General features: G+C 38.6%; 1 protein-coding gene across 2 annotated transcripts in view; it reads right to left on the bottom strand.

The window, feature by feature from the left end:
• Sos (Son of sevenless guanine nucleotide exchange factor) overlaps positions 1-24,334 on the bottom strand; it is a 669,490-nt gene that overhangs the window by 585,819 nt on the left and 59,337 nt on the right. For both annotated transcript variants that reach the window (XM_090376631.1, XM_090376632.1), the window contains exon 3: positions 5,942-6,025. In XM_090376631.1, the coding sequence (XP_090232757.1) occupies positions 5,942-6,025 (84 nt within the window). The remainder of the gene's footprint in view (positions 1-5,941; positions 6,026-24,334) is intronic.

Genomic DNA, 24,334 nt, shown 5'->3' with positions numbered 1-24,334 from the left:
TCCTTGGTAATTACAATTGACAGGTCAGCACCCCTACCCAATACACTGAAAATAAACATTTATCTGTTTGTAACATATACATATGTTGTAAATATTAAATAACAATAAAAAATATACACAAATACTACATGTACCCCCCAAAGTTTACATTCTCCCCCAGTGCAAACACTCTGGATTCAACACTCCATAGAATCATCGTCAGCAAGAGTTGAGAAAGCAAGCCTTGTAGTCAATACATTACAACCCATAGAATGGATCAAGTCCATGATACTGGAGGGTAAAAATTTAACAAAAATGAAACCATCTTATGTTAGAGTACATGCATTAAGATAAGAAGGGGATAGTGTGTATTAGCAACACTATTTCTGTGAAACTATTTTCAGAAAACCCAGTGTTTTCTGAAAAGAAAATTCAAAGTTTTATGTTTAAAACAACTTTATTCTTATTTTTACATAAATATAGAATAACTTTATTTGTCATCAATCTGCTATACATAGAACAAATAACTTGACCAGTTACAGAGGGTCCATTTTGCAGACCCCCTGAAACTGGTCTACAGAACCCCAGGGGTTAGTGGACCCCAGTTTGGGAAATGCTGTTCTAGATCATTCTGTGGAAGTGATAACATTCCATACTTGAAATAAAAACTACAATAAATTCTATCAAACAGTTGGTGAACTCACTGTTTGTAAGGATGTTTATGGTCTAATGGCAGCAATGAACATGAGACATGTTCCCGAAGAATGGAAACTATTTATAGACGCTTCTAAGGTTAGCCTTAAGGCTGTGTTATTACACAATGGAAATATGCTGCCTTCAATACCTCCTGCATATGCTGTCCACAAAAAAGAAACGTATGCAAACATGGAGAACATCCTCTTAGGTGTACACTATCAGAAGTATGAGTGGCAGATATGTGGTGATTTAAAGGTAATCACTTTAGGACTACAAAAGGGTTACACTAAGTATTGTTGCGAGTGGGATAGCCGTGCCAAGCAAATGCTTTACGAGAAGAGGAGTTGGCCTCAATGAAAATCATTAACACCTGGAATGAAGAACTTAGCATTTGAACCTCTGGTAGATCCAAATAAAATTTTGCTTCCACCACTCCTCATCAAACTGGAGCTCGAGAAAATTTCATGAAGGCTTTGGAAGTGAACAGTCCTGCATTTATATACTTGCAAGAGAAATTCCCAAGACTTAGTAAAGGGAAGATTAAGGCAGGCGTTTTCATTGGACTACAAATAAGGCAACTTTTCAAATACAAACAGTTCAAATGTGCCCTTAGTGATAGTGAGAAATCAGCGTGGAAAGCATTTCGAAATGTTTCGACTGGTTTTCTAGGAAATGTTAAAGCTGGCAACTACAGGCAGCTTGTGGAGGATCTCATTACTTCTTACAAAACACTGGGGTGTAACAAATCACTTAAGATGAATTTCTTGCACTCATACCTTTTTTTTTTTTTTTTTTTGTGTAAACCCTAAACACAAGAGGTATTAGAACCTACAGTACTTAGTATCGTGCTTGGGTTGGAGGTTGAGAAGACGAAAGAAGATATTTGTTAACATTGGACTTGAACTTCTGTAGACTGTAATTATCAGGAAATACGTATGAAGGAAGGTTGTTCAAGAAAACAGCAGTTGAATGAATAAATGAGGAAGATGAAAAGTTGGCTCTGTGAGTTTGAAGTTGGACTGTAAATGGATGTTGGCTGGTGGTGGCACATGTCTGGACTGTTTTGAAAGAGAGAGTAGGAATTATAGAAGCCAATTCAGAAGAACAGTGCCCATGGAAGTATCTGCAGAAGAGGCGTGCAGCAGAAACAGTACGTATATGAGACAGCGAGTGGAGAGACTCTGTTAGAGATGAATCATTAATTAACCTAACTGCCCTCTTCTGAATGGAATCAAGAAGCCTGAGAGAGGTTTTGGGGGCACAATCCCAGATGTGGGAATAATATTCCATGGTAGGGCAGATTTGCGATTTATACAGAGTGAGCAGCTGTTTGGAAGAAAAGTAACGCCGAGAGCGAAAGAGAAAACCAAGTTTTTTAGATGCAGAGGAAGCAATATTTGTAATGTGCTTGTGCCAAGAGAGATTAGAAGTCAGGGTAATCCCCAAAAGAGATATATCATTTTGCCTAGAAATCGGAGTGTCACTAAAGATAAGCATAGGAGCAGAAGAATCCTTTTTGCGAGATATAAGACAAGACTGAGTTTTAGAAGAGTTGAAATCAACTAAGCTGTCTTTGCCCCATTGGAGAATTACCTGAAGATCAGCATTTAAGGAATTGGTAGTAGATATTCAAGAAGGTTAGGCTGATTCAACAGGGCAAGGTTTCTCAAAATGGAAAGTGGAATGCAATGTGCTATCATTGGCAAAACTATGGAGAGGATTTCCAGTCAATGGAAGAAAGTCATTAATATACAACAGGAAAAAAGTGGGAGAAAGAACTGAACCTTGGGGGACACTGCATTAGTGGAGAAGTTAGAAGACAGAGAGCCATCTACCATCACCTTCAGTGAGCAATTAGAGAGAGAACTGGATAACCAATTACTAAAAATGGTTATCAAACCATAAGATGGAAGTTTGTTTAGAAGACCTTTATGCCAAACACGATTGAAAGCCTTTGAGATGTCAAGAGCAACTACTTGTGTTTCACCAAACCTTTCCATTGAATTAGTCCATAAATGGGTAACATAAGCCAGAACATCACTAGTGGATCGACACTGACGGAATCCATACTGGCGATCGTTGATCAGATTGAAGGTTTCCAGGTAGTTTAAGAGTTGCCTGTTAATTGATTTTTCCATTACTTTAGAAAGAGTAGAAGTAATTGCAATGGAACGATAATTGGATGGAAGAGATTTGTCACCCTTTTTAGGAACTGGCTGGATATGAGCAAATTTCCAAGCAGAAGGAAAAACACCTTTGGCATAAGAAAGTGAAAAAACACGGCAAAGAATAGGAGTAAGTTCAGGAGCACCGGTTTTGAGAACAAGTGGAGAAATACCATCGGGACATGGAGCTTTCTTAGCATCAAGATTCGTCAAAATTCTTCTGACATTCTTTTGACGGAAGACCACAGGAGGCATTAAATGGCGTGTGTTGGGAATGGTTGGAGGTGTTTTACCAAGATCATTAATACATGAGTTGGAAGAAAAATGGGATGCTAGCAGGTCAGTTTATCCTTGGCTGAAGTGACAACAGAATCATCTGGTTTGGACAGAGGTGGGAGCAGAGATGGGCAAAAGTTGCGGCCAATAACTTTGGCAAGGGACCAGAATACTCGGCTACCATTAGGGCAAGAAGCAAGTTTTCTACTCTTAGCCTGTTCAAACTCTAGTTTGGACTGATTAATAACTGCTTTACAATTGTTGCGAGCTTTGGTGTAGGCAGAAAATGAAACTGAAGAATTAGAAACAAGCCAATTACGATTTGCAACATTCTTCTCTTGAACAGCCTTAGCGCATTTATTGGAAAACCAAGGGTTAGATAAAGGACGAGATTTTAAAGTGGAGTGTGGGATAAAGGATTCCATTCCTACAAGAATAATTTCACTGATACGATCTGAGCAAACGTCGACATCAGAAGTTTTGAAACAGTAATCCGACCAAGGAAAAGAAATCTCGCAGGTTATCCCATGTTGCATTCTTGTTATGCCAAACAACATGAGTTTGGGAATAGCCATGAGATAAAGGTTCCATTGGAGAAGAGACAATCACCAAGTTGTGATCTGAAGTGCCTAAAGGACCTCTCACTTCAACCGCGTACTTAGAAGGGTTGTTTGTGAAAAAAAGATCAAGCGTGTTGGCTGTATGATTAGGATTGCCCGGTATTTTTGTAGGTAAATCTGTGCAAGGTCATTAGTAATTGCAAAAGCCTCAGCATCTCGACCTGCTGGGTCCGTGTGACTAGAAAACGGAAGCCAGCTGGAGTAGCGAACGTTAAAATCACCAAGGAAAATTACCTCACTGTTAGGAAAGTTGGACTGGAGAAAGTCAAGTTGCAAAGAGAGGAAGTCAAAGAGCTTCAAGTGATTAGTGGAGATGGGAGAACAGTAGAGACAACAGATGAATTTGACACAATGAGGTAGAGAGATTTTAAGCCAGAGAAGATCAAAGAGAGGAGATTCCAAATTGCCAAGTTTCTGACAGGGAATATCAGAACGGACATATGCACAAGTACCACCTTTGAGGCGAAAGGAATCATACAGCAAATAATTTGGGCATCTGAGATGAGCAGTAGTTGAATCAACCAATAACTGAGATTCTGTCAGAAAAGGTACATGGGGTTTGGCAGACTGCAAGTGGAAATGGACATCGTTGAGATTAGAATTGAGACCATGTATATTTGTGAAATGAATTAGGAAGTGCTTGGGAGGTTTAGATCTTTTCACAGATAAGCTTGTTCTATTAGTTTGACAACTCATGGTGTATTCAATAGTAAGAAAAAGTGGGTGGGACATGCTGTATGAAGTAATGAAATTTTTGGATATGGCGTACACGTAAAAATATACCTATATCCTTGACATAACGTGGCATCGACAATGTTCCCCACATACACACTACTCGGACTCCCTCAAGTCACTATCTGGCAGAGTAGAGGTAGCAAGTTATACACTAGCTGATCCAGAAGCCTCCTAGAGAGTTACCAATAGGTTCGGTCCGGTGTACTAAGTAGGGGCCGGCCTGCGAACACCATTTTAGAGCTGTACCCTCGAAATGTAAAGAATATTGGATCTCGCCACAATGTTCATCATAACCTCAAAAGTCATCAATTATACTGCATGATGGAAGAGATAGGGAAGGGTTGACCGGAACTTAGCTCTAGAGACTAAACATGGGTTCCACCACTTCAAGCCTCCAATAAGCAAAGTGGTGGTATTGCACCAGTTGATGAGTCATCTACCACCTAGTACTGCCTGGTAACATAGAGGGGGCAGCATTCCTCCATGTGGTGTGGGCGCCACACCTCGAACCCTGCTTACGTTGGTTCATACCTGGGTGGTCACCCACCATGTACTTGAGCATGGAGGTTATAACCAGGATTTTTTTATGAATGTCATCTACCACCTACTAAACTAACAGTCCCACCACGTAAAGGTGCAAGCAGAGGATTTGGCTGTCACAGACCGTCCGGACTTCTCCAAAATTGGGTCCACTTGACTTGAGTGTCACCTGGATTTCTTCCCACCAAACTGTGCTGCCATCAACGACGAACATGGTGAGTGCTTCCATCAAGACATTGCAGCAATGGAACAAAGATACAAAAGTAAATGGAGTGCCGCGATGTTAGCTGATTATTGTTGGAAGGCAAAATGTGATGCGCCCTAAGCTGAATACAAGCGAAATGCGAAAAGGTCTAGTGTTTGATACAGGTATGTTCATAGCTACATCTTACTGCAATTCAATTAAAAAGACCTTGCATAAATATAGAAAACTACTTTTTTTGAAAACAAGAATCAATCTGCCATTTTAAGCTTGTTGTTTGGTTTTCAGGAGCATTAGCAACTAAGGCCATATTGCTCCAGGGATATGCGGTGGTCATTCCCTGACCTTTCCGCATCCTCGTATTTGGTGGTCACGGACTCGAACCCCAGTCTAATCAAGAGGCGTGTGCTACGCACTGCTGCTCCTGCCTACCTGCTTTGCAGGTGCCTGCCAATTTAAGCACTAATTCTGTGCTTAGCACCCCAAAATCAATAAAGTAAACTTACTTTCATGCCCATAACAAGATATGACCCAAAATTTGTTGTTCAGTATTATTAAAGGATAATCATAAATTTAACTTCAAGAAGCACATTATTATCCTTCTGAAATTGCTGCAAAACACTTGCATAAAAATACAGCTCTTTCTGAACAAGCCAAAAATGAAAAGAGAAAATGGAATAACATCAGTTTTTACATACAAAAATATGATTAATGATAAAATTTTTTACCTTGAGAATATCTGCAGATATATACTCCAGAACAGCCACAATATATTGAGTAACCTGCATATCAATTTTATAACCCAGTACTTCCTATATAAAAAAAATCAATAAATAAAATTGCATAATACATTATATATTTAAACTCATTTATTTAAAATTGCGATAAAAATAGTGTATTAAATATTATTTTGTTAATACCATTTTGTCATTATTATCTTTAAATTGACATATAAAACCATTGATAGCCTATACATTGCATTCAAGTAGAACACTTTTAACTTCCCATATTCACCAAGGATGAATCTGATATGCCAATAACATTTTTCTGAATCAACATAACAATGATATGAATAATTTTCCTGAACAGAAGTTAAATTCACAGGTCTATAATTACTTGTGTCAGCCTTTGATCCTCCTTTGTGAATTGGGGTCACATTTGCACATCTCCAGTCTGTGGGTACCTCGCCTGAGTCCAAGGAAGCTCTCATAATTATGGCTAAGGGTTTGCTTACTTCCTTTGCTGCCTCCTTTAATATAACTGGATAGATCCCATCCACCCCAGGTGCCTTTCTTGTATTCATCTTCAACAATTTCTCCTCCACTTTACTCTCAGTTATTACAAGATTCTCTAGCTTACTGCCAGAGTTGAATACACCTCTGGCATTGCCCTTGTTGAATAACTCCTCATGTGTAAATGTCGATGCAAAATATTCATTTAGTTTGTTAGCTATCTGAGCAGGATCATCAACAGCTGACTCATCGATATCAAGTGGACCAATCTGATTCATCCCCTTCCTTCTATAGTTTACATAAGTAAAGAACTCTTTGCTGTTTTTCTTTGCATCCCTTGCCAAAGATTTCTCGTAATCTGCCTTCGCCTGCCTAACCTCCTTTGTAACTTATTTACAGATCAACTTGTATCTATCATAGGCTTCTGTGTCATGTGTTAATTTGTATGTATCCCATGCATGTTTCTTCTCTGTCATATGCCTCATCAGTTCATCTGACATCCATTTAGGCCTAAACCTTGAACAATATTTCTTAGTTGGTATGTAAAGCCTAGTAGCTTCCAAGATAAGTTCTTTGAATGCTTCCCATTTTGCATTTGCTGTTGGTAACATCATCAGTTGGTCCCACGTATAGAATTTAAATACTGTCTCAGTCCATCGTAGTCACCTTTACGAAAGCAATAATCCTTCCCTTTACCCCTAATGGTAGTTACCTCTTTGAGTAAATCCCACTTCAGCACACTGTGATCACTGCCACCTAGTGGTTCATTTATCTGCAGATTCTTAATGCATGAAGAATCACTACTGATAATAAAATCAAGAGTATCATTCCCTCTAGTTGCCTCCCGAACATGCTGATGTAGAAAACAATCGTCCAATAAATCCACAAAAGCCTTGCTAGTGTGTGAGTGACCAGCCCCCAAATTCCAGTCAATATCTGGGAAATTAATATCCCCCATTATAAGACACTCTGATTTACTGGCCCACTCTATTTCCCTGTACAGTTTCTTATTATACTCATCAGAGTCATTAGGCCTATAGCACACTCCTACTCTCAATTTTGATCTCCCAATGCTTATATCACACCAAACTGACTCGACACTGCACTGTCCAGCGATGTCCACTGGCTTCACTTCCTTGGATTTTATGTATTTCTTAACTAATAGCATAACCCCTCCTCCCTTCCTATTCAGTCTATCCTTTCTGTAGATGTTGTACTCCCCAAATTCCAGTTCTGCATTCCTTATATCTGTGTGACACCACGTCTCTGATATCCCAACAATATCTGCCTTTGATGTTTTGAGCAATACCTCAAATTCATCAAATTTATTAATAAACTCCTAGCATTGGTGTAAACGCAGGTATACATGCACCTATTTCTATGGCATTGTGCAGATCAACAGTCCATACTACTCTGCAAATCTAGCACTAGTAGACTTTCCTCTTTCCTAAGGTGAAACTGTCCTCAAAGGAGAGATTTCAAGATGCTGAGGACATAAAAAAAAAAAACATAACTGCCGACATCAGGACGATGCCTTCGCTGACTCTTTTTAGAAACTTTTAGAATAGTGTAAAAAGTACATTCAATCAGGCAGTGATTACTTTAAACAAAAATAAAACCATTTTTGAACTTCACTCTGTGCTCTATTTACTGCACTAGCTGAGGAACTGTATTGCCACACCTCATAGTTTTTCATTTTTGGAAACCCTAAACATGCAAAGAAACACAGTTTCACTGGTTTTGGTGTTTTCCTTTCTTTTTTAAAATTTTTACTTATATTTCCTGCCTGGTCAGTAGCTACAAGAATATTCACCTTATTACACATTAAATTTTACAAAATAATTACGTTGGCTATTTATATATTTTCTCCACTGTTTATATAACCACAAAAAATCTTCTTCAAAGTCCTTGTTTGAAAGTTCCTGATTACAATTCAAAAAATACGACTCAGAACTGCTGAGTCGTATTTTTTTAATAACTAGTTCTCATTAAATTTTAGTTTTCTTATTCATACACCACAATGTACACTTCATTATTATAGAGTTTTATGGCTAGAATAAGGACAAAAATTATTATCAAAGAGACAGCAAATATTTAATCAATAAAATAAAATTTTGGGAATTCTCGGGAACTGCAATTTCAAGTTCCTGGTTCTCGAAGTTTAAAAAATGTTGGAAATTTAGAAACTCTATGTGTGAGCCACAGAAGTTAGTTGTGCTTCATTGTGGCAGTAGAGCCAAACTGAACTGATTTTGAGAGGAGATATTATTATGAGATTTCACATTGCTGGCTATTCTTGCAATTTTTTACAGACTACACCATCCAAAATCATCACGCTTCCATGTTATCAAAATGATTTTTCATGATGGTATCACCACCATCTAGCATTGCACAGGAAGACTATGGAAGTTCACTCCGTATATCTATGCTTCTTGTGAATTAACGATAAAGAGACACAATTTGACCTTAGTAACCCTTGTGTCATTAAACTGAATAACAACAACAACATCACTCCATATAACCAGAGGATATTTGAGCGGATAGCATAACCACTTGTCAGGCACCCTTGAAAAACAGAAACAAAGAATACAAGAGTTGAGGCCTGTATAAACATACTACATATGAAGCTCCACAACCTCAGTTTTCAAAGGAGAGTGGTGGTGAATAAGCAAAATATCAAATGCAATCAGCAGTTTCAACATGCATAGTGCAAGAATACTGAAACTTGTCCAGAGCAGTGGAATCCAGTTCTATTGAGTGATAAATCTCGCTGCACCCATTCCAATCAAGTTGGTGGTGGGGAGGACAGAGTGCATTGTGACTCAGTGGCATTACTGTGTCACAATCCACTCTGACAGAATGCATTGTGGCACTGTTTCTTGTAATACAGTTTAAAACTTTGGGAGATATGCAGCGAACCATGAATGCTAATGCGTAATTTAGCATTCTGGACAATTCCGTGCTCCCAAAAACATGGTATTTCTTGTTCAGATTAAGAACCTGAGGGGGCATAGATTCAAATTGAGGAAAGGCAGTTGTAGAATAGATGTGTGGAAGTTTGCCTTTAGCCAGCGGGTAGTTGATTGCTAGAACAGACTTCCATCTGTTGTGGAAGTTGACAGCTTAAATAAATTTAAGGCTGAACTAAATAAACATTTGGAGTGACCAATTGGGTGAAATGGGAAGGGGTTTTTTATGGTTTTTTTTTTTTTTTTGGGCTGATGCTATATAAGCTTACTTTCTTGCATTATATGCCTCAACTAATGCTAATGATACCAGCAGCTTACAGTACCAATTTTTCTTGTAAAAACAACAGATTTTAACAAAAAAGTATTCTAACTAATTCTAAAGTGTAAAAGTATTCTAAAGTGATAAATTATTTTTAGCATAGTTAATTTATTGAAAGAAAGATTCATGCTTATTATCCTTGCATATATATTTGATGGCATGCATTTCTATTTTTGATACTCATGCTAAATCATTAAATATCCAAAGCAGTGATCAAAAAATTGTTTTACTACAATATTTAGGACAATGTCTTTAGAATTATCAGTGGCCCCATTAACTAGGGCTAACTAAACTGTACCTAGCTTGTCTTTTAAATGTTAAAAAGTAACACGTGTTATATACCATTTGAAGCAATTAAAAAGTTAGTTTCTTTAAAAGAAAAATGAATAATGATTTGTGTCATGGATTTCCTGGAACTTGTTAAAGAGTTGTGGCAAGGAGATTGAGTAATTCAGTGATGAATAAGTAATCAATTCTCCAATCAGAAACCTTGCAAAACTGCATATGAAGGGCAAATAGGTTTTTGAACTTGAAATGAATTAATTCTATGCTCATGTTTTTTAAAAAGATTCCAGCATCACAGGAAAAATGATGAAAGATAATGGAAATTTAGTTTGTTTCAACAGGGTTTACTATGTAAAAGTCAACTTGTTTATTTGTTGAGTTTTAAAGTGAAGTTTTCTGGCAGGGAAGAGATTGTGATTAATTTGAAGACTTTATGCAAGTTTTTGCCAGTTAGTGCAAACTTAAAATAATCGTGGAAACATATTTTGCATCCCGTTAGGAATAAATGGAGGTATAATGAAAATATCGTAATGTGAACCCAATTACACATTGTTTTTTTTTTTTTTTTTTTTGGTAATTCGTTCCAAGCCTCGGAAGATGAAATTTTCACTATATAACTAAGCTATTTATCTCTTTAATAGGTCATTTTTATAATAGCAATTGCACTACACTTTCATATGTTCCATTAGAAGAACCAATTTTGAACACATTTTTGATATTTGTCTAAAACACATTTCTAGAAGTCACTACCATAAAACAATAAAAACGATTTGCACTTTCTGGCTTATTGGGCTTTTCTGTTAGCACAACCTATGATAAACTGGTAGCAAACTGAATCTTACTGCATTTGTGATAATACCGATAACTGGAATTCTGTGGGTTTTTACATTACAGTATTACGGTGACTGAAATCTTCACTGAATCGTCACTGAAATCTTCAATCATATAAAAAACTTAATAAATTTTCAGAATCTTCTCTTCATTCTTACATTTACTTATTATGATAGTGAAGGGAAAGGGACCAAAGGAAAGTGCAAGTGCTAGGAAACGAAACAAAATTGATTTAGAAATGAAGAGGATTAATTAAGAATTATAAAGCAGGACAAAGTTTGTCATCTATTGCACGGAATTAGGTCTAGCTGCTTCAACAGTGAATACTATTTTAAGGGACAGTGCACGTATAAAAGATCAACACAATTAAGATTAACAGTGTTCAGGTGCTATATTGAAGATTTTTTTTTTTATGAAAATTCCAAACACACGAGGTATTAGAACCTATAGTACTTAGTACCGTGCTTGGGTTTGTTATTTGGTTTTTAGGAGCGTTAGCAACTAGGGCCATATTGCTACGGGATATGCGGTGATCATTCCCTGACCTTTCCGCATACTCCGTATTTGGTGGTGACGGGCTCGAACCCCGGTGTAATCAAGAGGCGTGTGCTACACACTGCTGCTCCTTCCCACCTGGCTACCGTGCTTGGGTTGGAGGTTGAAAAGATGTAAGAAGATAATTGTTGACATTAGACTTGGACTTCTGTAACTATAATTTTCAGGAAATGCATATGAAGGAAGGTTGTTCCAGAAAACAGCAGTTGAATGAATAAACGAGGAAGATGAAAAGTTAGTTCTTGAGTTTGAAGTTGGACAGTAAATGGATGTTGGCTGGTGGTGGCACATGTTCGAACTGTTTTGAAAGAGAGAGAGCGGGAATTATATAAACCAATTCAGAAGAACAGTGCCCATGGAAGTATCTGTAGAAAAGGCATGCAGCAAAAACAGTACATCTATGAGACAGAGAGTGGAGAGACTCTGTTAGAGAGGAGTCATTAATTAACCTAACTACCCTCTTCTGAATGGAATCTAGAAGCTTCAGAGAGGTTTTGGGGCACCGCCCCTGATGTGGGAACAATACTACATTTTAGGGCAGATTTGCGATTGTACAGAGTGAACAGCTGTTTGGAACAAAAGTAATGCCAAGAGCGAAAAAAGAAGACCAAGTTTTTTAGACACAGAGGAAGCAATATTTGTAATATGCTTGTGCCACAAGAGAGAGATTAGAAGTCAGGGTAATCCCCAAAAGAGAGATATCATTTTGCCTAGAAATCGGAGTGTTACTAAAGATAATCATAGGAATAGAAGAATCCTTTTTGCGAGATATAAGACAAGACAGTTTTAGAAGGATTGAAATCAACTAAGTTGTCTTCGCCCCAGTGGAGATCAGCATTTAAGGAATTGGTAGCAAATATTCGAGAAGTTGAAGCTGATTGAGCATAGCAAGGTTTCTCAAAATGGAAAGTGGAATGCAATGTGCTATCATCGGCAAAATTATGGATAGGATTTCCAGTCAATGGAAGAAGGTCATTAATATACAAGAGGAAAAGAGTAGGAGAAAGAACTGAACCTTGGGGGGACACCAGCATTAGTGGAGAAGTCAGAACACAGAGAGCAATCTACCACCACCATCAGTGAGCAGTCAGAGAGAAAACTGGATAACCAATTACAAAACACAGTTGGCAGACCATAAGATGGAAGCTTGTTTAGAAGACCTTTATGCCAAACAATAACGAAAGCCTTTAAGATGTCAAGAGCAACTGCTTGGGTTTCACAGTTATTATTTGGGTTTTTTTAGGAGCATTAGCAACTAAGGCCATATTGCTCCGGGGATATGCGGTGGTCATTCCCTGACCTTTCCGCATCTTCCGTATTTTCTGGTCACGGGTTTGAACCCCGGCCTAATCAAGAAGCGTGTGCTATACACTGTTGCTCCTGCCCACTTGTCTACAGTGTTTCAGAGCTTTTCCACTGAATTTGTTGCACTGCTATGCACTGCTGCTGCTGCCGCCCACCTGGCTGGCTACAGTGTTTCACAGAGCTTTTCCATTGAATTTGTTCATAAATGCATAACGTAAGCCAGAATATCACAAGTGGATCAACACTGACAGAATGAAACTGGCGATTGTTGAACAGACAGAAGGTTTCTAGGTAGTTTAAGAGTTGTCGGTTAATTGATTTCTCCATTACTTTAGAAAGAGTAGAAGTAATTACAATGGGACGATAATTGGATGGGAGGGATTTGTCACCCTTTTAAGAACTGGCTGGATATAAGCAAATTTCCAAGCAGAAGGAAAAACACCTTTGGAATAAGAAAGGGAAAAAAGGCAGCAAAGAACAGGGGTAAGTTGAGGAGCACAGGTTTTGAGAACAAGTGAAGAAATACCATCAGGTCCTGGAGCTTTCTTAGCATCAAGGTTCATCAAAATCCTTCTGACATCTTTTTGACGGAAGACCACAGGAGGCATTGAATGGAGGATGTTAGGAATGGTGGGAGGGGTTTTACCAAGATTCATAATATATGAGTTGGAAGAAAAATGGGATGCTAGCAGGTCAGCTGTTTGTTTGTTTGTTATTTGGTTTTTAGGAGCATTAGCAACTAAGGCCATATTGCTCCGGGATATGCGGTGGTTATTCCCTGACCTTTCCGCATCCTCTGTATTTGGTGGTGACGGGCTCGAACCCCGGTCTAATCAAGAAGCGTGTGCTACGCACTGCTGCTCCTTCCCACCTGGCTACGGAGGCGCCTAGCAGGTCAGCTTTATCCTTGACTGAAGTGACAACAGAACCATCTGGTTTGGACAGAGGTGGGAGCAGAGATGGGCAAAAGTTGTGGCCAAGAGCATTGGCAAGAGACCAGAATGCTCAGCTACCATTAGGGCAAGAAGCAGGTTTTCTACTCTTAACCTGTTCAAAATCTAGTTTGGACTGATTTTTTTTTTTTTTTGGTAGTTGTTGGCACATCGGCTTCTGCGGCCATAATGCACCTCCCAAGGTTTTTGCAGTATTAGTATTAGTAACGGCCGCATGGCGCAAGAAAGCCTATGGCTTATGCTGCACCAGCCAAAAAAAAAAAAAAAACCAAACAAAACAATGATAAAAACAAAAAATAAATAAATAAATAAAATAAATAACTAAATAATAATAATTAATAAATAAAAATATATATATATATAAATAAAATAAAGTATAAATAAAAAGGAAATTAAACCTATCATCCTATGCGCTTCCCTTACCCGAAAGTACTATCCAGATGACCTTTGAATTTCCCCAAACTGTCAGCCTCTACCACCCATGAAGGCAACTTATTCCAGTAATTTATAACTCGCTGGCTAAAATAAAACTTCCTGCAGTCCAATCTAAACATTTCTCCCCGTAACTTGAATTTATATCCCCTAGTTCTAGCATCATTTATAATCTTGAAAATTTTGTCCTCATTCATTTTACTGATGCCTCTCAGAGCCTTAAACACCTCAATCAAATCTCCTCTAAGGTGTCTAGTTTCCAAACTCTGCAACCCACATATTCGAAGTCTTTCTTCATAAGGACGCCCTTTTGCCGATCTCACCAGGCGAGTTACCCTTCTTTGCACCCTTTCAAGAAGCTCGATGTCTTTCTTTATGTGCGGGATCTCCATACTTGAACACAGTATTCCAAGTGTGGTCTAACATAAGCCTTATATAATGGGATTATCACGTCCCTATCTCTACTTGCAAAAGTTCGATAGATCATCGATAGGACACCATGGGCGTTCCTTGCAACCTGTTTACAATGCTCAGAGAATTTCATGTCTGACCGTATCGTAACACCCAAGTCCCTTTCCTACAGTACTGGGTTTAGTTGAACTCCACCAAATGAATAAGTTTTTTTGGGATTACTGTTTCCCAGATGTAATACCTTACACTTTGTTGGATTAAAGCACAGCTGCCATTTTTCTGACCATTCTTGAAGTCTATCTAGGTCTCTCTGAAGAAGCTCAGCTTGACAGTGATCATTAACTACTCTACCAATTTTAACGTCATCTGCAAATTTAGACATCACGCCCTCTATCCCTTCATCAATGTCGTTTATGAAAATTAAAAACAAAAGTGGTCCTAATACTGATCCTTGGGGAACCCCACTTCTTACATCAACCCAATCTGAGGAATAGCCATTTATCACAACCCTCTGCCTCCTGCCCTGAAGCCATCCTTCTATCCATCTAAGGATTTTCCCAGTGATTCCAACCTGTTCCAGCTTATAAAGCAACCACTCATGTGGGACTGAGTCAAAAGCTTTGCTAAAATTTAAATAAACAATGTCGAAATTATTCCCTAAATCTAGCTCGTGAGTGACCCTTTCGAAATAGCGAACCAGATTTGTTAAACATGATTTTCCCTTTACAAAACCATGCTGAGTATCCTTGAGAATTTCAATTCGATCCAAATGATCCTGAATTCCACCCTTGATCATTGCCTCCATGATTTTCCCTACTACTGAAGTCAGACTGACAGGTCGATAATTTCCAACTTCACTTTTAGAGCCACCCTTATGTATGAGAGATACATTTGCACTTTTCCAATCCAAGGGAATCTCCCCAGAGTCTAGTGCTGCTCGCATAATTAGCCTGAATGGTTCAATGCACTCGCTTGCCGCCTCTCTTAAGATTATAGCGTATATTCCATCAACTCCAGGAGCCTTACTTGTCTGTAGGCTCGAAAGTTTTTTCATTAAATAATCTTGCAAAATTTCAATTTCATTAATTACATATTTTTTAACTTCGCTCCCAAAATTTCCCATTGCCACAAAAGGCTTTTCATTTGTAAATATCGATGCAAAATAACTGTTGAGTTCATCTGCAACGGCAGCTGGCGTATTTATTACTATCCCCTTTCCCTTACGTAAAGGTCCGATCTGGTTTGTCCTGCTCTTTTTGGCATTTATATAAGTGAAGAATTCTTTATCCCCCCTCTTTGCTCTGTTTGCTAGTGATTTCTCATAAACTGCCTTTGCCTGTCGAACCTTTTCTGTGGCTCTATTACAGATCACCTTGTAGCTGTTATAGGCTTCAGTACTTTTTATTGCTCTGTAACCTTTCCATGCCACCTTTTTCTGCTCAAGTAATGTGGCAACTTCACTAGTCATCCAACTTGGAACCCTTCTCGTGGAGTATTTTTTTAATGGTATATACGCATTCAAGGCATCTGTGATTAATGTTTTAAAAGCGTACCACAGTTCAATTGTATTCATTCTCAGCGCGATATCTACCCAGTTAATAGAGGCCATGTAGAACTTAAGGCATCGTAATTTCCTTTTCTGAAATTAAAACCCATTCCTTTGCCTTTTACTTCTACTACCTCTCTCATCATCATCCACCGTAGAACTCCGTGATCACTTGCTGCTACTGGTTCCTCTACTGTCAGCCCTGTTATGTCATCTGATTCATGTGATGATGAGGTCTAGGATATTCTTTTCTCTAGTACTTTCCCTGACATGTTGATACAAATAACAGTCATCTAGTTGATTTAAAAATTTTGTTCCCCACGTTGAGTTTCCTTCCCATTTACTCCAATCAATTAGAGGCAAATTGAAATCACCCATAATAAGGCACTGACGCTTACTTGCCCATTCCATTTGCATGTAGAGGCTTTTGTCATAATCTTCACAATCACCTGGTCTGTAGATTACTCCTACTCGCATTATACCTTTGTTTCCAACTATCTCACACCATACAGACTCTGTACTAGCATGTGAAATGTCTGAATCCGGGAAAGCTATCATCGCACTCAGGCTGCTTCTGATAAGAAGCATTACCCCACCACCCCTTCTATCTAACCTATCCTTCCTAAATACATTATACAAGCCGTACTGAAACTCATCATCCCCAATTTCCGGGTGGCACCACATCTTTGTAAGCCCTATTATGTCCGCGTTACTTGTTTTAACCAGCAGTTCGAATTCGCTCATTTTATTGACGACATTTCTAACGTTACTGTATAAACAATTAAGATTTACTGTTCTTGTATATTTAACAACCCTAACACAACCCTTGAAGTTTTTTAGGCTCTCTTCCCTGATATTAGCTACCCACTCACGTGAAACGTCTTTGCCCCCAGAACATCTAGATAATACGTCCAGTTGGGGTAACAGATAAGAACTCTTAAGGTATGTGCAAGAGTTACATTGACCAATATTATCAGATAAACGCGTGTCAGTATTACCCACATCCCCCCTAACTAGCAGTTTCCCTGAACCTTTAAGGTATCCTCAATAATACTGGAAAAAACTTTTGCACCACCTTTGTTTAAGTGTATCCCGTCTCTACAAAACAAATTCCTTCTACCTATAAGTGTGGGCCATGCTGATAGAAATTTACCCCCTAAAGCCTTGCAGATTCCTTCAAGTCTTGAGTTAATCCACAAGGCTCTTAACATATAATCCCTCCCATCGTGTCTGGGCAGAATTGCAGACACACAGACATTATGGCCTAGCTCGCGACATTTCCTCAGCATGGTCCTGTATTTTTCCAACAAATCGTCAGATCGTGTACGTTTAATATCGTTTGTCCCCACATGAATAATAATATTTTCTTTACCCCCTTTAAAATCTGACAATCTGTTGGTGACATCATCAATAGCTGCTCCCAGCAGACATACCCTGGTTCTGCTCCACCTATCTTTATTACAAAAAATATTTCCCGTTTCCCTGACAATGGAGTCTCCTAATAAAACAATGTCCTTTTTAACCAGAGTAGTTTGCACTTGGTTTTTCTGTTTTGAGGCTCGAATTGGGTGTGCATCACTTGGTAGATTGCTGGAGTTTTGAGTTCCTGACGAGTTCCCAGATGCATTATTTTCGAGGGCAAGCACTCGTTTTTTCAGGGACTCAAATTGTTCCATCAGTGCACCAAATTGTAATTTAAGATCGGTGCACTCCTTACATCAATCACAAAGAAAAGAATCCCCAGGTGAGGTAGGATTAGTCACCAGGTCGACCCTGGAAAACATACCACAGGTTCCACAACGGATTAAATCATGACTCACCCGTAAATCGCCATCTGCTATTTCCGTGTGAGTCACGATACCCTGTGACGTGTTTAAGGCAGATCTCGTAACTACCATTATAAAATTAAATAAATATCAATGAAAGTAACTTTAAAAAATTATATCTATAATATTATTAAAATCAAACAGTTACAGAAAAACCTATAACAAAATAATCCAACAATATCTAAATAAATCAAATATTTAAAAGCACAATCCAAAAGTAAACCACTTAACTGAGGAGCCCTGTCTAAGCGCGTCCGCTCACCTCAAATGCCAACGTCGAATGTACGTTGGCACAGTACTTTGATCCAAGCCCGAGGCGGGATTCGAACCACCGACCTTTGGGTTGCCGGGCAGGCACTTTACCCACCTGGCTAGCCCGGTCGGCTTGGACTGATTAATAAATGACTTACAATTGTTGTGAGATTTGGTGTAGGTAGAAAATGAAACTGAAGAATTGTAAACAAGCCAATTATGATATGCAACATTCTTCTCTTGAACAGCCTTAGCACATTTATTGGAAAACCAAGGTTTAGATAAAGTACAAGATTTTAAAGTGCAGTGGAGAATAAAGGATTCCATTCCTACAAGAATAATTTCACTGACATGATCTGAGCAAACTCTGACATCAGAAGTTATGGAACAGTAATCCAACCAAGGAAAAGAAGAAAATAAATCTCGCAGGTCATCCCATTTTGCATTCTTGTAATGCCAAACAACATGAGGTTGGGAAATCCATGAGATAGTCTCCACTGGAGAAGAGACAATCACCGAGTTGTGATCTGAGGTCCCTAAAGGACCACTCATTTCGACCGTGTACTTAGAAGGGTTGTTTGTGAGAAAAACATCAAGCGTGTTGGCTGTATGGTTAGGATTGTCCGGTATTCTTGTAGGTAAAAAATCTGTGCAAATGTCATTAGTAATTGCAAAAGCCTCAGCATCTCAACCAGCTGGGTCGGTGTGACTAGAAAACGGAAGCCAGCTGGAGTTGTGAACATTAAAATCACCAAGGAAAATTACCTCACTGTTAGGATAGTTGGAATGGAGAAAGTCAAGTTGCAAAGGGAGGAAGTCAAAGAGACCCAAGTGATTAGTGGAGTTGGGAGAATGGTAGAGACAACAATGAATTTGACACAAGGAGGTAGAGAGATTTTAAGCCAGAGAAGATCGAAGAGAGGAGATTCCAAATTACCAAGTCTCTGACAGGGAATGTCGTAACATACATATGCACAAATACCACCTTTGAGGCAAGAGGAATCCTACAGCAAATAATTTGGACAACTGAGATGAGCAGTAGTTGGACCAACCGATAACTGAGAATCTCAGTTATCGGTTGATGCAGTCTATTTCCAATTGCAGTCTGCTAAACCCCATATACATGGGGTTTAGCAGACTGCAATTGGAAATAGACATCGTTGAGATTAGATTTGAGACCACATATATTTTGAAATGAACTAGGAAGTGTTTGGGAGGTTTAGATCTTTTCACAGATAAGCTTACTCTATTAGTTTGACAATTCGTGGTGTATTCAATAGTAAGAAGAAGAGAGTGGGACATGCTGTATGAAGTAATGAAAATTTTGGATATGGCATACACATGGTAAAAATATACCCAAATCTTTGACATAACGTGGGCTCGACAATGCTCCCTGCATACACACTACTTGGACTCCCTCCAGTCACTATCTGGCAGAGTAGAGGTAGCAAGATTATATACTAACTGATCTGAAAGTCCCCTATAGAGTTACCAATAGGTTCGGTCCGGTGTACTAACCGGCAGCTAGTCTGCGAACACCGTTTTAGTGCTGTACCCTCAAAATGTGCATAAGATAAATAAATTTGTAAGATAAATAACGTAAGGTAAGGTACATATGGAAAATAAATTTGATGAATTTGAAGTATTGGTCAAAACATCAAAGGCAGTATTGTTGAGATATCAGAGAAGTGGTGTCACACAGATATAAGGAATGTTGAACTGGAATTAGGGGAGTACAATGCGTACAGGAAGGATAGACAGGATAGGAAGGGAGGGGGGTTATGCTATTAGTTAAGAAACACATAAAATCCAAGGAAGTGCAGCCAGTCGACATAGCTGGACAGTGCAGTGTCAAGTCAGTTTCGTGTGACATAAGCACATGGAGATCAAAATTGAGAGTAGGATTGTGTTATAGGCCTAATGACTCTGATGAGTATAATAAAATACTACAGGGAAATATGGAGTGTCAATAAATCATAGAGTCTTATAATGGGGGATTTTAATTTCTAAGATATTGACTGGAATTTGGGGGCTGGTCACTCACACACTAGCAAGGCTTTTGTGGATTTATTGGATGATTGTTTTCTACATCAGCATGTTCGGGAGGCAACTAGAGGGAAGAATACTCTTGATTTGATTATCAGCGGTGATTCTTCATGGATTAAGAATCTGCAGGTAAATGAACCACTAGGTGGCAGTAACCACAGTATGCTGAAGTGGGATTTACTCAAAGAGGTAACTAGCATCAGGAGTAAAGGGAAGGGTTTTTGCTATCGCAAAGGTGACTACGGAGGTCTGAGACAATATTTAAATTCTATGCGGTGGGACCAACTGATGATGTTACCAACAGCAAATTCAAAATGAGAAGCATTCAAAGAATTAATCTTGGAAGCTACTAGGCTTTTCATATTAACTAAGAAATACTGTTCAAGGTTTACGCCTAAATGGATGTCAGATGAACTAATGAGACGTGACAGAGAAGAAAAATGCATGGGATACATATAAATTAATCGGTGACATGGAAGCCTATGATAGATATAAGCTAGTCTGTAACCAATACACAAAGGAGATTAGGCAGGCAAAGGCAGATTATGAGAAATCTTTGGCAAAGGATGCAAAGAAAAACAGCAAAGAGTTCTTTACTTATGTAAACTCTAAAAGTAAGGGATGAATCAGATTGGTCCACTGGATATTGATGGTTCAACTGTTGATGATCCTGCTCAGGTGGCTAATAAAATAAATGAATATTTTGCATCTACATTCACACATGAGGAGTTATTCAGGGAGGGGAATGCCAGAGGTGAATTAAACTCTGGCAGTGAGCTACATGATTTTGTAATAACTGGGAGGAAAGTGGAGGAGAAATTGTTGGATTGGTTGGATTGGATATTTTACTGGCGCATCAGCTTCTATGGCTATAATGCGCCAAACTTATGATTTATGGCTTATTCAATGATGTCTTTTGTTATGATTTTTATATCAAATTATAGTAGTTAATCCGTTTGAGAAACTGGAAGACTTCGGATATATTAGATTTATCTGACAATATTGTTCTTAATGAAAATGTGTCCATTCCTTTTAAGGATTTAAAGGTAATCTGACGCTGTCGTGTAAAGTTAGGGCAGTCAAGTAGAATATGTTGGATCGTTTGCACTGTGTGACAGTCAGAGCACTGCGGCGGAGATTCGGCTCGGAGTAGGTAGGAGTGGGTAATATTGGTGTGTCCTATTCTTAATCTGCTCAGTATAACTTCTTCTTGTCTGTTGGTTCTTGTACTGGTTTTCCATTGTTGTAACAGCGGTTTTATCTGTAATAATTTGTTACCAGCCTGTTCCTGCCATTTTTGTTGCCACTGTTTTTCGCCACTATTTCGAATTGTAGTTTTATAGTCCAGGTATGGTATTTTTATGCTATTGTTGATTGGGCTTTCTGCTTGTTTTGCTGCTTGGTCTGCCTGTTCATTGCCATCTATTCCTACATGTCCGGGAACCCAGCAGAATCTTATGTTCTGCTTTCGCTTTGCTAATTTTGAAAGCGTGTTATGTATTTTTCATACGGTCGGATGGGTATTTGTGGTGTTATCCTTTAAGGCTTGCAGAGCATTGAACGAATCTGTAAATATTATACTGTTGGCGATGTTGGTTAGCCATATATGGTTTATGGCTAGTTGGATAGCCTCCAGTTCTGCCGTATAAATGCTGCACTCAGTTGGAAGTAGTTTGGAAATGATGGTGTTGGGGAATTTGGCTGCTATTCCTACTTTGGTTTCTGTTTTGGAGCCATCTGTGTATATCAAGGTAGAATTACAATGTTGGTCTCTGTAGGCTGCGTGTAATTGTTTGAAATTTTGTGTAGGTAGGGAATCCTTGTTCCATTTATGCATATGGAGATCGCATATCGTTTGAATGGTACCCCAAGGTGGATATAGGATTTTAGGAGGAACTGCTATCTGACTGAGATCTAAATTACGTTGCTGGATTAGGTCTCTTAAATATATGCCTGCTGGTTTGTTAGCATTTGGATGTGCTCTATATAAGTTTTCCAAACTTGGTTCGTGTAGGATTGTCCATGTCGGGTGGTCAGGTATTGATTTTATCTTTGCAGCGTAGTATAATAACAAGTTTTGTCTCCGGAGTTGTAGTGGTGGTTCATGAGCTTCTGCATATAGGCTGTGGACTGGTGAGGTGCGATATGCTCCTAAAGCTGTTCGTAAAGCGCTGTGGTGCACTGGATCAAGCCACCTCAGGGCACTTGGTTTGGCCGAGTTATACACTGGGGCTCCATAGTCTAGTCGAGATCTTATGAGAGCTCTGTATAATCGCAACAGAGTAACTCTATCTGCACCCCAGGTCGTTGCGGACAAGACTCTCAAAAGGTTTAGTTTCTTGAGGCAGTTTGTTCTTAGTTGTTTTATATGTTCTAAAAAAGTTAGTTTTTTATCAAGAATAAGTCCAAGAAATTTTATGGTTGGCTTGATTGGGATTAACTGTCCATTAAGTTTTAATTCCAGATCGAAATGAAGGTTTCTTTTCCTACAGAAGTGTACGCCTACAGTTTTTTGTGTTGAGATAGTGAAACCATTTTCCTGAGCCCAGTTGCTGACTTTGTTTATTGCACCTTGTAACTGGCGTTCTATTGTTCTCATGTTTTGGGATTGGAAAGAAATACTGAAATCATCTACGTAAAGAGCTGTATTTATGGAGGATGGTATATGTTGGGTTATAGAGTTTATTTTTATTGCAAACAAGGTGGCACTGAGGACTGATCCTTGTGGTACTCCTTCTTCTTGTAGGAAGACCTTTGAGTGTGTAGTTTGTATTCGTACTTGGAAAGTTCGATGCTGTAAAAAATTCTGGATGAAAACAGGGAGATGTCCTCTTAGTTTTAAGTTATATATGTCCCGGAGAATGCCATAGCGCCAGGCTGTATCATATGCCTTTTTGATATCGAAGCATATCATGACTAAATGTTGTTTTTTAATGAAAGCATTTCGTATGTTGTTTTCTATTTTAATCAATAGGTCCAAGGTTGATCTATGTTTCCTGAAGCCACACTGCACTGGGCACAAAAGGTTATGGTTTTCTAGGTACCACATGAGTCTTGAATTTATAATCTTTTCCATTAACTTTCCTAGGCAGCTGGTAAGTGCAATTGGACGGTAGCTGTTTAGATTAGTAGGATCTTTGCTAGGTTTTGGGAAAGCGAGGACAATTGCATGATGCCACTTGCTAGGAAATTCTTGTTCCATATAAATTCTGTTGTATAAAAGAAGTATAGATTGTAAAGATTCTTCGCTGAGTTTCTTTATCATTATATAATTAATGCCATCTGGACCTTCTGCACTTTGTTTTGTTTGTGACAGTACCTTATGGAGTTCTGCTATGGTTAGTGGATGGTTATATTGTTCTAAATATTTTGTAGAGAATTTTAAGTTGTATTTTTCTTGATGATTTTTATATTTCTGGAATTCCGGTGAATAGGATGTGGTGGCAGATATTTTGGCGAATGTTTCACCTAAAACATTTGCTATTTCTTTTGGATCAGCGATGTCTTGTCCTTGCCAATTGATAATTGGATGTACTAAATTTTGGTATCTATTGTTCATTTTTCTTATTTTATCCCAAACTGTTTTAGTATTTGCAGTTCTATTTATAGTTGAGGCGAAACGTATCCAGGAGGCTTTCTTGCATGCCCGTCTGATATATCTTGCTCTTGCTCTCATTTTTTTAAAATGTATTAGATTGTCTGTGGTAGGATTTTTGCGAAAAATATTCCATGCTCTGTTTCTATCTCGTTTTGCTTGGGTACATTCCTCATTCCACCAAGGCTTTGGGAATAGGGGAAGTTTGGTAGACGTTTTTGGTATTGATTGTTCTGCTGTTTGGCTAATTTGATTCGTTACATATTGTACTGCTTGGTCAATGCTTAGTTGTCGGACCCTCTGTTGTTCTATTACTGCTAAATTTTTGAATTTCTCCCAGTCTGCTTTGTGAAATTTCCATTTGGGTTTTCGTCTGGATTGACATAGGGTGTCTTTTGTTAAAGTGACAATAATGGGGTAGTGGTCACTGTGTAATGGTTCATCATGAACTGTCCATTCTAAAATAGGATATAATGCTGGGGAGCATAAAGTAAGGTCTATCGCTGAGCTTGTTCCTGTTGGAAGGTGGAAATACGTGTGTTTTCCACTGTTCAGGAGGATTAG

This window comes from Mastigoproctus giganteus, chromosome 6 (genome assembly GCF_048544385.1).
Source record: "Mastigoproctus giganteus isolate SK-2022 chromosome 6, ASM4854438v1, whole genome shotgun sequence".
Taxonomy (NCBI): Eukaryota; Metazoa; Arthropoda; class Arachnida; order Uropygi; family Thelyphonidae; genus Mastigoproctus; species Mastigoproctus giganteus.
The sequence above is the reverse complement of the archived record's forward strand: the minus strand, read 5'-3'. Positions and strand labels throughout refer to the sequence as shown.